Here is a 14,650-nt window from a genome sequence, read left to right on the forward strand (position 1 = left end):
CCCATGCTGTGTCACCCATTTCGTACATAGCTCTTGTTTGTTTGCTTACTTTTACAAAGACCCTTAATTGGGCTTTGGTTGTTTCTTGTACAAACATCAAAATTTTAGTAAAGTTTTCCTTTGCTTAAAATATATCACCAAAAAAATTCAGTAGGGCAACTAAATGAAAGAGATTTTTAAAAGAGTAGCCCTCAGATGTAATAAATAGTTTTTCTCTAATATCCCAGATACCAGTCTCATTGAATGTCTCACCAAGATCAACCGAATGGATATTGTTCATCTCATGGAGACCAGCACAGAGCCTCTCCAGGAGCACATCAGTCATAGCTATGCAGAGATTGAACAGACCATTACACTGGATCATAGTGAAGGTCAGACAATTTTTGTGTGTGTATGAGTGTCTGTGATGTATGGTTAATTCAGGCAACTGGCCCCACTGTCTTCCTTTTTTCAGAGCGTCGACCATGGCCTTTCTGATACGTTCTTCTCCTGAGACTTCCCTGCCCATTTTAGGTGCCCCCATCCCTCTCGTTCTTTGTTATTTCATCATTGTCTCAGTCAGCGTGGGCTGCTATAACAAAATACCATGAACTGGGTAGCTTAAACAACAGAAATTTGTTTCTCACAGTTCTGAAAACTGGAAATTCAAGATCAGGGTGATAGCATGGCTGGGTTCTGGTGAGGGCCCTATTCTAGATTGTACATGGCTATCTCCTTGCTCTGTCCTTACGTAGGGGACAGAGAAATAGCTAGCTCTCTGACCTCTTCTTATAAGGGTGCCAGTCCCATTCATGAGGGCTCCACCCTCATGACCTAATTACCTCGCAGGGTTACCACCTCTGAATACCATCACGTTGGGACTAGGGTTTCAACATATGAATGTGAAGGGGACCCAAACATTCAGTCCATAACAGCCATCAACAGGGATGATCCATCCAGTGCCCTTTCCTCAGCTCCTTGATGGCACTTCTGATACTTGTGTCTTTTACTCTACCTTAGTGACCCATTTCTGTGCCCACAACCCAAACTAAATCATTATCAGTGGCTGTACTACTTCCAAGTCCCAACTTGAAGCATTATACTTACATCCTCTTTTACTTCTACACAATAATTCTGCAAACCCACTGGACCTCTTGTCATTGGTCCTACCCCCCTTTTCAGTATTAAAGTTTCTCGAATCCACCCTCATTCACTTCCATGCTCACTCACTCCCATTCTTTCTCCTTCTCTCTCTCTCATTGCTATTTTTACACTTTCTCTTCTTTCAAGCCTCCAGCATTACTCTTCTTTTTATTTATTCCAACTTGATGACCATACTTCATATTCCTTAGAAAAAATAGGAATACCTGTAAGCAAATGTCCATATTCTTTCACCACAAGGTCTCTCAACCTAAGTGCATCTCAGTGCTTATGCTCTACCTTCCCTGCTGTATGAAATGGCCTTCCTTTGCTAAAGCCATCATCTCTTCTTTTCTACTAGATCTCATCCCCTTTTACCAACTATTGACTTCACTCCTACAATCACCCACTCTGGCTCCTACAACTAGAACATTGTCAACAGCACTGAAACGTGCTTTAATAGAGCCCGGCTTTAAAAACAAAGCAAAGCAAATAACTCCTTTCTCCCAGTATGCTCCCCTGTATGACTGCTCTGTTTCTCCATCTATTTCATGGCAAATCTCTTCAAAAGAATAGTCTAACTTTTCTGTCACTACTCTCTACTTTCTCTCTTCCCTTCTCTCTAGAACTGTCTCTAGAATCCACACAAGTCAGGTTTTGTCATCACCACTCAACAGAAAAGAATCTTGCAAAATTCACCAATTGTTTCCTCATCACCAAATGCACTGAGCCATTCTCAGTCTTCGTGTTCCTTTACCTCTTCTTAACATTTGACACAGAAAATTAATCCCTTCTTCTTAAGACATTTTCTTCACTCACTTTCCATGATAACCTCTCTTCTTGTTTTTTCTATTTTCTTATTTTATAGGATAGTCTTCCTCAATGTCTGTCTGCAGCTTACTTTCCATAGGTTTACATGATGGCATGTATTACTGTTCAGCAAGAGCCTCATAGCTCGTCCCATCTCCCATCTCTCTCCCTCTTTCCCAAGTCCCAGACACCTGGCCTCTGGGCTGTGCCCTGGGCACCCTACACCTTCTCAGGCTTCCAGGCTCTGGTGCTTCCTCTTCCCTGCATTCTAGAGTGTTCTTCCCTAAGATCACCAAGTACCTTTTTCTCTCACTCTATTCAGGCCTCTGCTCAAGTATCAGCTCCTAAGAGGAGCCTTTTCTGACAAATCTATCTGAAAAACTGGCCCTCTTTTCTTTGTACCTTTACCCTGGTTTCAGAAATATGAATCTGCAGAAATGCAAGTTCAGTCAGGCCAGAAGCCTCTTCTGTCTTGTTCACTGCTTTGGATCCAGCGTCTACAGCACCTACTACAGTGTTGATACTCAATATATATCTACTGAGTGAATAACTAGATAGATGAAGGTCAATCACACCTCTGCCGAAAGTTTTTCAGTGACTCCTTATTGCCCTTGCTATATGAAATTCCTTAGCTTGGCCTAAGAGACCCTTCCTCAAAAGAGTACTAACCTCAGAGTGTTGTTTAATACAAGTTAATACTTGCAAAGCACCTAGAATGGTGTCTGACACATAGTAAATATTCAGAATGTGTTAGCTATTTATTATTATTATTATTAATGCTCTTCTTACCATGTAGATTTATGCCTCAACTGGAATGTCGCAGTTGATACCTGCCTATCTTTAGGCCTCCTTAAGATGTCATACCCTCTGCATTTCTTTTCCTGATTCTTTAACCCTGAGTTGGACGCTCGGCATTCATTGGCTGGCACCTGTGGCCCAGTCACTCTGCATTTAATTGTCTCTTACTTGCCTGAGCTTCCCTAGATGGGCAGCATCTTGAAGGCAGACACAGTGCCTCTTTCAGCTTTGTAACCATGACCGATCACAGACATGGCATGTAGTAGTCACTTAATAAATACCCACTTAATATAGTTTAGCTTCAATTAAATATTTAATTTAAATCGTTCTCCCCTGTAGGGTTCTCAGTGCTTCAAGAGGAGCTGTGCACAGCCCAGCACGAGCAGAAAGAGGAGCAAGCTGCTTCTAAAGAGGACGAGTCCTATGACCAACCTCCCATCGTCTCGGAGGAAGACATTTCTGTCGGTTACTCCCCTTTTCAGGATAGCATCTCCAAAACTGAGGGCGACGGCTCAGCAACAGAGCTCCTTCCCCAGACTCACAAGGAGCAAGTTCAACAGGATTTCTCAGGGAAAATGCAAGACCTGCCTGAAGAGTCAGCTCTTGAACAGCAGGAATACTTGTGAGTTCCAAAAGAAAGCCTATGCAGTGTCATTCCAAAGACACAAGCCAAAATGCAGAGGGTGCCAGGCATATACAAGCGTAAATCGTTTTCAAATAGTTTTCAGAACTACAGGAAAAAAAGCAAAGTATTTGAGACATGACTGTGACGGCGTTGTATGGCACAAGTCTGCTTGAACCAACTTCCAGTTCCATGACCTTGGGCAAAGGCCTAAGCCCTTTGAGTCTCGGTTTCCACATCTATAAATTATGATAATAATATACACCTTATTCATCTTATAGGGTCAAAGGTCAAGGATATGCCTGTGAAACCATTGTTGAAACTGTAGACCACACAGTTATTACTTGTATGTTTGCTGCACCTCACTTCTCTGTATATGTGCCCGTCACACCCTGGCTGGTTCAGAAGGTGAACAGTGACAGTGTAGGTGAAGCAGCCCTTGTGTGTTTCAACAAAGCTATGAGGTGGCTAGCAATAAAAATAGAAATGCAACACAGATTACTCACGTGGAATGAAAGGCCATTAGGGGTTGGGGTGGGAATAAAGAGAAGTCTTCTAGGGCGCTTCTGCCTAAAGGAAGCTGCAGAGCACTGTCAGCTTAGAACTCAAGTTCTGGGCTTTCTGGAAGCAAAGGCAAAAAAGAGTTGTATAAATGACACTTATTGTATAGAAAAAGCAACCAGATCATGAGAAAGGCAAGCATGTCCCAGCCCTGAAATGTGAAAATAGCGTGTCAGGAGGCTGTAACACAGCATCTCCTTTGTCCTTGAGTGAGTTTTGTGCTGGAGTCACTGGAACTTGAGAAAAGGGTGAAAGGGGTATTGAAATGAGCTTTTCTTCCACGGAGCACTGCCCCCTCACCCATCTACCTTTAGATTGTAGGGGAGAGCATAAAGAAGAGGTCAGGAAAAGAGAGAAGGAAAGAGAAAAAGATGGGAAGCAAAGAGGGGCTATCAGAAAGGCACTTCGGGCATTTAATATCTATGGAGTGACAGAAAATTAGAAGGAAGGAGCAGAAAAAGCAAATAATTTTTTTCTTTTAGGAATATTATAAAGATTACCTTGCTTATCTCCAAACTATATCAGTAGAAAAAGTTTCAATGCCAACAGATCTTCCTATCAAGTAACACAGTTTTCTGGATGGATAATAAGAATCTCCCTATATTTATGATTATGGTAACTATATTAACATGGGGTTTATACATTGCTTTTTTAAAACTTTGCAAAATTTTGATCCTTGCTTCAAAAGCCTTATTGTCTACAGATCTTTGTTATATAAACCTCCTCAAATCATCAATATTACCTTGAGTTATCAAAGGAAAGATGAAATTATTATATATTAATATCTCTCATTATTTATTAATTATCTCTACTTTGTAGAGATTAGGAAATGGTAATACATTTGAGGATAATTTTTATTATTTTAGAATACATTTTTCCCAATCAATGCTAGATCAGTGAGCTGTAACTGTATTCTATATTTTACATATAATTTTAATTCACATTTCATTTCTTAGCCAAATTTACAAAACCTCTTTAGACTTTCACGGACTGTGAAGACAAGTTCCATCTCCCCTTCCAAATCCCTTGCATCAGCAGGGGCAGAAATGCATATGCTCTCATGGTATAATTGGGCTTTTCTGTTTCAGTGTGACAACCCCAGGGACAGAAGTGTCAGAGACTCAAAAGGCTATGGCAGCATCTGGCTCTCCCACCAAGACACCTGAGGAAATCAGCACCCCTACTGAGGAGGAGAGGCCATATCTCCAGACCCCGACATCAAGTGAGCGGGGAGACTCTCCCATTGTGCAAGAACCCGAAGAGCCCCCAGAACGTAAGGAGGAGGGTTCGCCTCGAAAAACCAGCCTCGTGATAGTGGAGTCTGCTGATGACCAGCCACAGGCCTTTGAAAGGCTCGATGAAGATGCTGCTTTTCAAAAGGTAGAATCTCCTCCTCTATTTCCTTGCCCACATGTAACAAAGCTACAAACCTTCTTCCAGTTTCCATTTCTCTGATGGCTTATGTTTTCACAGAAAGGTTTGCCAAATTAATTAACTTGGGCCAAGGGAAGCCCTCAATCCCTTTTAAAATCTGGGAACCAGTGAATCTAGAAAAAGATGATACATGGTTCCAATTCTAGCTACTTGACCATCAGCCCTAATTTTATAGCTGGAAACCCTTTTGCTAAGAAAAATGAACCCTGGGGTGAAACAATATACCAGATGTAGCTTTTCAAAATTAGTAATCTTGGGCATAAAGAAGACTAGTGAGGGGAATTAACCGGGCCTCAGGTAAGTAAGTCGGCCTGCCATGGGAAATTGCTGGAACCTGCACTCTTGTTAATCAGGTCCGTGCTGTCAGGCGATGAGCACACAAACTGTGGCTATTGAGTGGGGTTTACTCCCAAAATAAATTTTTCTCATTAGAGGAAGGACTATTTCCAAGCGAAATCTCCTTATATGTATTTTAAGAATGACTCAGAAAAAGGACATTATGCCTAAATTGATGGCTGGTTCTAAATGTCAGAAAATTGATAGCAGCGTGAATATGCATCACTGTCTTTCCTTTGTCTTTAAGTGAGTTTGATGTTGCGAAGAGAGGTGGAGAAACTCATTTAAACCATTTACTCTCAAAACGTGGTCTGAATGGTCCATATCCCTCAGCTTTAACTGGAGGGCTTGAGCCCTCCCTACTCAGGACTCCTGAATCAGAATGAATCCCAGGGAGGGGAGGAGAGGGGAGAAGAATCTGCATTTCAGTAACTCTGTAGAGGATTAAATTAGATATATTTTTCCTTTTTGGATTCAAAAACATTTTATATGTCGAAGTATTTTTAAAGCATGAATATACATCTTTTAGGAAAGAATGTTTTATAAAAGAGTTAAAACTCTGGGGGAGAAAGTGATACGACACATCTTTGGGCTTAACATCTACATTTGTTTTTGTTCACTATGAGTGTGATATCTGCTAGCAGGATTTATCTAAAATCATAGTTTAAAATTAGTGGAGGTCCAGGCAGATGAGAACTGCTCCAAATTTTGGCAGTTATCTTAAATAATGAATTCATCCCATGAATGGATTTTTATTCCAAGTTTGCCTTTGTATAGAATTATTCATCTCCAAGTTTTTGGCTTAAATGAATCCTGGTAAAAATGTTTCGTAGATGCTGTCTGGACTTAAAAGTTGCCAATTTTAGTCTAAGAATCTATAGGCTAATTGAAGCATAGGCTTGAGAGTTATCTGGATAATTCATATATTTAATCTGTTCTATGTATATAAATAAATTTTGACAAGTTGTCCTGTATTCCACATTATTTGTATGGGCCTGTTCTACTTATTCTTGATGAATTTCCAATTCTTAAGCTTCCTATTTTGACCCTTATCTTCTCATGACCCTGACTTGAGGGTCCAATTTCAATCACTTTTCTTGCTGACCATATTTCTAGGCAGCAGATTCCTAAGTGTATTTAAAGAATAATTTGGTTTAAAATTTACATGTTTTCCTTTAGCAGGAAAGAATATAGAAATATAAGCAGTATTTTAAACTATGTTGACAAAATATAGTTGAGTTTTCTTTTTTTTAATAGCATTCCATTAGGAAAGAGTGATTCGATATATAGCTCCCAAGACATACCTTTTAATCTAAAGTTATGTTCTTAGCTCCAGCTTTGGCTTTGGGCCAGACCCATAAAATTGGATTGGCCTCTGTACCTCAACTTCTCTGCAAAATGAGTCTAGTACTATTTGTAGCCAGTCTTCCTTCCTCTATCTTGCCAGTAGGGAAATGTACTACTGGCCAGATAATAGCTACAGGAAATTTTGACTTCCTGCAGAAAGTTCTGCTACAAGAATTAAGACATTTCTATACCTTTGGTTGGATCATTCTAAGCCTAAGCCCAAGAGGCAATGGCTCACAAGTTATTTATTGTGCTGCCTAGGGTCTGTGTTTACATTTGGTTATTCACCAGGAGTTTTGAGTCCAAGATGTAATGTGGGCAAGCTGCTTATTTCTTCTGATGGATTTTGACAGATGGGTGCTCAGACAGCTTTCAGAATCCAGAATTTTTTTTTTTTCATTCAATGAACAAAAAGCTATATTCTCACTGAAGTTTGAGCCCAGCATGCACTGTTTTCACTCCTGCTGGCTTGTCCACCAAAATCAGCATGAATAAAGCTTTCAGAAACCAGTGTGAGCTAAAGCAGAAACCAGTAGTGAAGGCATTCCTTAGCATGATAAACAAAACAGTGCTTCCATGCTTCCACCAGGAGCTAACAGAGGAATTAGGTGAGCTGGAGGCCAGCTCAGATGAGGAAGTGATGCTATCTACCAGGGTTGTCCGCCGACGAGTGATTATTCAGGTACCAGCTGTTAAATTACTGCACGTCTGGGACAGTTCTGTCCCCGTAACCCTTCGAGAGTGACCGACCTGGAGCGAGGGCTTGGCATGCTCCTTAGGTAGTGCATGGCCTTCAGAAAGCAGATCCCGTAACTCTCCTAAGTTCTGTTTGTGAAGAAATGCAGCGGTAATGACATTCGCCGCCTACCTCCAAGCGAGCAAAGAGCAAGATTCAGCCTCTTCAGTTCCACCCACCTCACCTCTGGCTTGTCTGTTTTTGTTTGTTTGTTTGTTTAAGTTTGAGCTAACTTTGGTCAGATTCTCTAGCATGTTATTACCCACCTTTTTTTTTTTTCTTTTAAACATACTACCTGACAGGATTTGGCATCTCAGCAATGCTTCTCAAAGCTCCTTTAATTTTCTAACGTTCCTGGCATTGTAAGCACTTGGGAGTAGTTCCTCAGCATTGATGCCAAATATGGAAGTGACCCTTTTCTCTCAACTGTGTAGGGAGATGATATGCCTGACATACCCCCGGAAACAGTCACAGAAGAAGAATACATCGATGAGCAGGGACACACTGTGATAAAGAAGGTATTATCTTAAGTATCTTACCATGGTTAATTTCAAGCCTTCTGTCTAAAATGTATCAGTACCCTGGCACTGTCACTCAAAAACAAGATACATGAATAAAATATCTTCCAGGTTACTAGGAAAATCATTAGGCGGTACGTCTCCTCTGATGGCACAGAGAAAGAAGAGATTATGATGCAGGGAACACCACAGGATCCCATCAACATTGAGGAAGGGGATGGCTATTCCAAAGTCATAAAGCGCATTGTATTAAAGAGTGACACTGAACAGTCGGAGGTGAGACCATCTGATTTTCCAGAACTGATTTTATGGAGAGGTGTAAAATACAGCTCACAAGAGATGGACGAGATTGTTTACTCCTATTGGCCTCATTTCTCCCCTTTATAAGGCAGTCTTCATTTAGTTACACATTCATTTTTTTTCTTTGTGATTTTGTGGAATTTTTAGATAACCATCAGCGATATTTGTAACCATTATACTCATTGTCTTTGGTCCTTTCTAGGTCTACTTTCTCTTTAATTCAGTTGACCACAGCAGAAATCCAAAAGTCAAATTTTAAAAGACAGCAATCCCATCGGCTGGCAAGCAGTAGGTTCTGAAAAACACTTGTGCAAATGCACTGTGGTGCTTTGCCCAGTGGGCAACAGCAGCCTTCTGTAGGGCACCTTAGATAAATATTTGATTTCCAAACTTCTGCATTTCAGAGTCACTGAAATCAGGATCCAGAAACTCACTTGATTTATAGTTTTATTTCTTTCTGTTTTACTTCCCTCTTTCAGAATCATATTTACTCTCTTAGACATGTAATTTGGGAGATTCTTACCATCTCGCATTCATTCACATCCTCAAAATTTTATGATTATACACATGAGGTTCTCTAAAAACCTACAGTTTCAGTTTCTCATAGCTCTGACAGTTCCTCCTTTGGAGGTTAATTTTGTCTTCATGATGTCAAGACAAAGCATTTACACACGGGAAAAGAGAGTTCATCCGCAGGGTGCTATGTTTGCACTGCACTGAGCAGTCAGTTTCTCAGTCATGAAGCTTCCTGACCAATTTTCATTCAAGTGACTAATTAAGTGGTTGATTTGGTACTGTGTACATATAGTCATAATATAGATGTTGCCAATTGATTCTAGATTTTTCTTCTAACTGCTTCTCGTTGACAAAATGCTGTTTTCAGGATATACCATTGTAATGTGTGTGTTTTTTAACATAGAAAAATTCATCATTGTTACATTTTGGCAGTCAGAAACTGTATATTTTGTGTCCTTCATTCATCAGGTAACTTTGTCTGAGCCCAGCATTTTGTCCAGTACCTCACAATTTCAGGCTGAACCCGTGGAAGGCCGTAGAGTCAGCAAAGTTGTTAAAACAACTGTGGTACATGGAGAGAGGATGGAGAAGCATCTGGGGGATTCTAGTTTAGCCACTGATCTTCCTTCAGCCAAAGATGACTTTGAAGAGGTATAAAGCATCATCACTTTGTCTGTGTGTGTGTGGAGGGGTATTTTAGGTGTGCTTTGTGTTTGAGAAGAAAATGATTTATCATTGTGTCATTCCATACATGTATTCATGGAAGGATGCAGAATAATTCAAGAGAGTAGAATTCCTGTTTGAATAATGTGTACAGTGAAATAATATTTTACTCAACTTATTGTGTTCATTTGTGCCACCTTAAGAGCCTTAAAAAATCCATATGACCAGGATTCGCTTCAGCTCAATGAGAATCAGAATCTCTGAAGTCGGGACATGATTGTACCTCTTGCCTAAAAGTCCCAGAAGTGACTTGCACTCCCAATTAGTAAGGGAAAGAAATAGATATTGTACATTATCTTTGCTAGCTAATATTCTCAGATATTTCCAATGATAGGCATTAAAGAAAATTCAGGTATCTTTTATTAGTTAAGTTCTGATTTTCAATAATTAGGAAACAGGTCCACAGTGACATCCACAAACACTTATTACAGTTCAAAAATCCCAACATTCTGGAACTCACCTAGTGCACTGTGGTAACTTAAATGGGAGGGAAGTCCAAAAGGGAGGGGATATCTATATGTGTATACGCTGATTCATTTTGTTGTGCAGTGGAGGCTAATACAACATTGTAAAGCGACCATACTCCAATAAAAATTCATTAAAAAACCCCACAACTAATAGATTGGTAATGCTACAAATGCCATAATTGATAACCTCATATTAGAATTTTGCAATTTAAAATGAATTGGCTTATTTTATATAATAATTGAATATTTTGTTTCTATATCACCAGTTAAAAGAGGGTTTCAGGCTGCTGCTTATTGTCTGGGATGTTTTTCAAACTACACATTCTAGGTCTTTTCAATAAATGAGCAGCCAATTTGAATAAAATGTCACAATTTTCTATTTTTAATTCTGGATTTGAAACACTAAAGATATCAAAATGTTGGTATAAGAATTTTGATCCAGTGAATGGAACTTATGGTGCTGGTGAAGATCATCTGAAATAAATTTCCATATCTTAAAAAAAAAAAATCCCAACATTCTGAAAACCAAAACAAGTTTTATAAGTTAGTAGCAAGCTACTTTGGCAATAAAACTTAATGTGAACTGACATGGGCCTATAATGACTTGGCAGTCTTTTTTATTCTACAAGAGTGAATGTTCATGTTTTGCTATTGATATATCAATGGCTTTGATTACAGGATGCTGTCCCTATCCTATCTGAGCTATTAGAATATACAGTATATACATCATATTACCTTTCTAAAATCCAAAAGGAAAAAAAATCTGAAATCTAAAACACATCTGGCCCCAAATGTTTCAACTAAGGGACAGCGGGCATGTGCAAACATCTTTGAAACATTCTTTACTATTGAAACATTTTGAAGTTAAATGTTACATGTATGTCCTCTTTTATACCCACAATATGCATTGAGATTATATATGAATGCATTGGGATATTAAGAGCATACCTTATTTTAAATATTTTTAGTTCTTCACATTTTGACAACTGGTGACCTTGGACAATCAAAAGATGTATTATCTGATTATACCCTTTGGGCCTTATTTGTTCGTTGCTTGTTTTTGCCTCTGGCCATTATTCATTGTATTTGTCATTAGAGTCTTCACTGCAGAAAGGATGGGGGTGAGGCAAGCACGAAAGTAGAAGTCAACCAGTATAGTTTGCAAGAATTGGAAAGTAATTATCAATAGAACAAATCTCCCTCACAAATGGGAGAAATTTAACAGACTTGCTAAATAAAACTCAATACTTAGATCTGCCCCTAAGAATTGTTTTTCTTTATCCTTTCAAGAATGTTCTTTTATACTATTCATTAAGCAGAGTAATAGGTTATGTTAGAGTCTATGGTTTTTGATGGGTTTTGTCTTCTTTTCTTTTTTTTCTTACTTCAGGCTTTGAGTTACACAGGTAGCCACATGGAAGTCCACTCCCCCAGTTTAGTAGAGAATGAAGTCCTGAAGGAGGATGGATCAATACTTAGAAGGTTTGGGTTAGCATGGGGTGATGCTTTGCCAACTAACACCTTTAAAAAGTTTTCCAATTTTAAGAAAAGAAAAATAGAGCCCCTGCATCTACCTTAAAACCCCTTGGGAACTGCAGACTCTCCCTGCATTGTAAGATTTTTGTCAAGTGGTACATCTGTCACTGTGTCATTCCTGAAGTGTCCTCTTGATGCTTTAAAAGTAATACTAAGGCATGATGATAGTCAGACGACTGTTCACACAGTCGCTCCCTGGGTTTCAGCAAGTCATCAATTTCGCTGAGGCCAAGCAGCTGGGATATTCCATTGTAGAGCACAGTAACAGGAATCTAATCAATTGCTCACAAATTAATTTTGTGACCAGCTGCCTTCAGCTCTTGGTAATCAATCCTTTGAATGGCACATTGTTTTTTTGTTTGTTTTTGTTTTAAACAAGCTGCTTCATGACTCTGCATGGGAGTGGCAAATAACATGAGCATGAGTTTGATATCCATGAACCTCAATGCACCTAGCGAGGCTGAAACCAGGGGCTTTAATAAGTTAAGAAAGTATTGTAAAAGCAGTAAGCAGCTCATTTGTGCGTATGAACAGGGACTAGCTATGAGGCTTTCAAGTCCATGCCCATCCCCATCACCTATTTGATGTGTAGACTTCGGCACTGTTGCCTTGGTCTACCCTCACCTCTCTCTGGGCCTCTCGCAGCACTGTGAGTATTGACAAAATGTTCTCAGCTTTGCAGTGAAAAGACACAATGGAAATTGAAGTTACTGTTGTGCTTTTCACTTCATTGAAAAGAAGAGAAAGATTGTCATTTATAGTACTCTACAAAGCTATTTTTAGCCTGTAGAACATAATAATTAGAACAGTGAAATTAAAGGTTCTGTCACAATTCCACCCTCCAACCACATGTGAAAAACAGCGCCAGCTAGGAATGTAAAAGAGAGTAATTGCTCACAGAACTTTAAAAATGCTATATATGAATTCAGGATAAAGTGCTTCTTATACTCCGAACTTTTAAGTCTTTTACTCAGTTATTCATATGGAACCACATAAACCACAGACACCCTAGCATCGTGAGATCTTCACATGGGAATAGATTTAGAGATCAATTAATCCAAAATTCGCAATGACGGCTGGTGAGTTCGAAGCTAGGGATATAGACATCTCAATCCACTTCCACAGCTACTTAGTCATGGAAGTCTATCTGTGATCTGCAACACTTTATCTTATATGTTGCTGAAGACATTTGATCATACCCGCTGCTTGAGTCGTATACATAAGCGTATTCATAAACATATTCGTCTACATGTGTGAGCACAAAACACCAGGGGATGTCCTATGATAGAAGCTTATCCCCCGACACTAATGCCATAGACGTTTATACTAGCTCTTGGCAGCGATAGTCAGATATTCGCCTTTTGGGAGAAAAAAATATATGTGGATGCTGAATAGTTAGAAAACATAATCTGATTTCAACCACTGGAACCAAATTTGACCTTTTTATCAAAAGGAACAAATTTAAGTTGGCTTTCAGATACAAAATAATTCATGTAGAATCAAAGGAAAGGGGAGGTGAGAAAACACGAAAGAAGGAAGGAGACAAGATGTCCAAAGGAAAGCGAGAAGAGTTCTGGCTGAAGTCAGCCATTTTTTAAAAATCAAGGTGATCTTAAGAAATGCATAGAGGTGTTGGAAGGTAGAGTAATGCTAAGGGCAGCCCATGGGCAGAGCCCCCAGCTTCTGGACACTAGGAATCCATAGGAAAATGCCGGGTAAAGCTACGAAAACTGATCCTTCTGATGGTGGTGTACAGCAAGGCTGCATGGCGTCGTGGTTACAGATTCAAGCTCTGGAATCTTTGACTTTTGGCCCCACTGCGTAGTAACTGGATTATTTTTTATTTGGAGCATTGCTTAAATTCTCTGAGATCCAGTTTCCTTACTTGTTATTATAATAATAGTACCTGGCCCATAAGGCACGTTCACCACATATTTGCAGAATGAAGAATTGTATTTACCAGTAGAGCGGGAGGGACTTACCTGGTGGCGCAGTGGTTAAGAATCTGCCTGCCAATGCAGGGGACACGGGTTCAATTCTTGGTCCGGGAAGATCCCACATGCCGCGGAGCAGCTAAGCCCGTGCGCCACAACTACTGAGCCTGTGCTCTAGAGCCCGCGAGCCACAACTACTGAGCCCGTGTGCCTAGAGCCCATGCTCCGCAACGAAGAGTAGCCCCCGCTGGGCGCAACTGGAGAAAAGCCTGCGCGCAGCAACGAAGATACAGTGGAGCCAAAAATAAATACATAAACAAGTAGAGAGGGAGAAGAGCTGAAAGGGAACAAATCACAGTATAATCATTTTCAAGCAAGGATGCGGGAAAATAATAGTACCGACGTAATAGTACGTCAGAGCCGCTTTTCTCAAGTAATCGCTGGTCTGATGAAGGGCCAAGAAAGCAGCACACTGTTGAGTAGCTGTAGGAGGTATAAAGTGGGCCAGTACTTGCGCTCTGGGAAGAGTGAGGAAGGATTTGTCTCTCGGTGGTTTTTTTCCTTCCCCTCTCCCTTCCCCGCTGTCTCCAGATGAAGCTTCAGAGGCCTGGGTCAACCTTCAACTCTCGCTGGTAGTCACCTGCCTTTATGCTGATAGGATATTATCCCAGTTTTTAAAGACCTATAACCCATGGGAAAGTTCTCTTAGAACATTTTTGGGAAGTTTGAGTTGGGTAGTGCCTCTAAGGATTAAGCTGGCAGCTAAGGTATTTTAAATAAATTAACTTAAAAACTCTTTCTTAGCCTGTCAAAAATTACATATGGAATCACTATTTCAGGAGGAGCCACATTCTTTCCTAATCAAAACATGAATGATTGTGTGGTTACTTTTT

The 14,650-nt window shown here is 39.9% G+C and overlaps 1 protein-coding gene across 41 annotated transcripts in view; it reads left to right on the forward strand.

Moving 5' to 3' along the window:
- ANK2 (ankyrin 2) overlaps nucleotides 1-14,650 on the forward strand; it is a 695,510-nt gene that overhangs the window by 678,226 nt on the left and 2,634 nt on the right. For 24 of the 41 annotated variants that reach the window (XM_059923449.1, XM_059923446.1, XM_059923454.1 and 21 more), the window contains 8 exons: nucleotides 228-371; nucleotides 3,067-3,349; nucleotides 4,999-5,290; nucleotides 7,617-7,709; nucleotides 8,198-8,281; nucleotides 8,393-8,557; nucleotides 9,566-9,748; nucleotides 11,678-11,769. In XM_059923449.1, the coding sequence (XP_059779432.1) occupies nucleotides 228-371; nucleotides 3,067-3,349; nucleotides 4,999-5,290; nucleotides 7,617-7,709; nucleotides 8,198-8,281; nucleotides 8,393-8,557; nucleotides 9,566-9,748; nucleotides 11,678-11,769 (1,336 nt within the window). The remainder of the gene's footprint in view (nucleotides 1-227; nucleotides 372-3,066; nucleotides 3,350-4,998; nucleotides 5,291-7,616; nucleotides 7,710-8,197; nucleotides 8,282-8,392; nucleotides 8,558-9,565; nucleotides 9,749-11,677; nucleotides 11,770-14,650) is intronic. The other 17 variants (XM_059923475.1, XM_059923468.1, XM_059923478.1 and 14 more) reach the window with 1 other exon arrangement.

This window comes from Balaenoptera ricei, chromosome 5, assembly GCF_028023285.1.
Source record: "Balaenoptera ricei isolate mBalRic1 chromosome 5, mBalRic1.hap2, whole genome shotgun sequence".
NCBI lineage: Eukaryota > Metazoa > Chordata > Mammalia > Artiodactyla > Balaenopteridae > Balaenoptera > Balaenoptera ricei.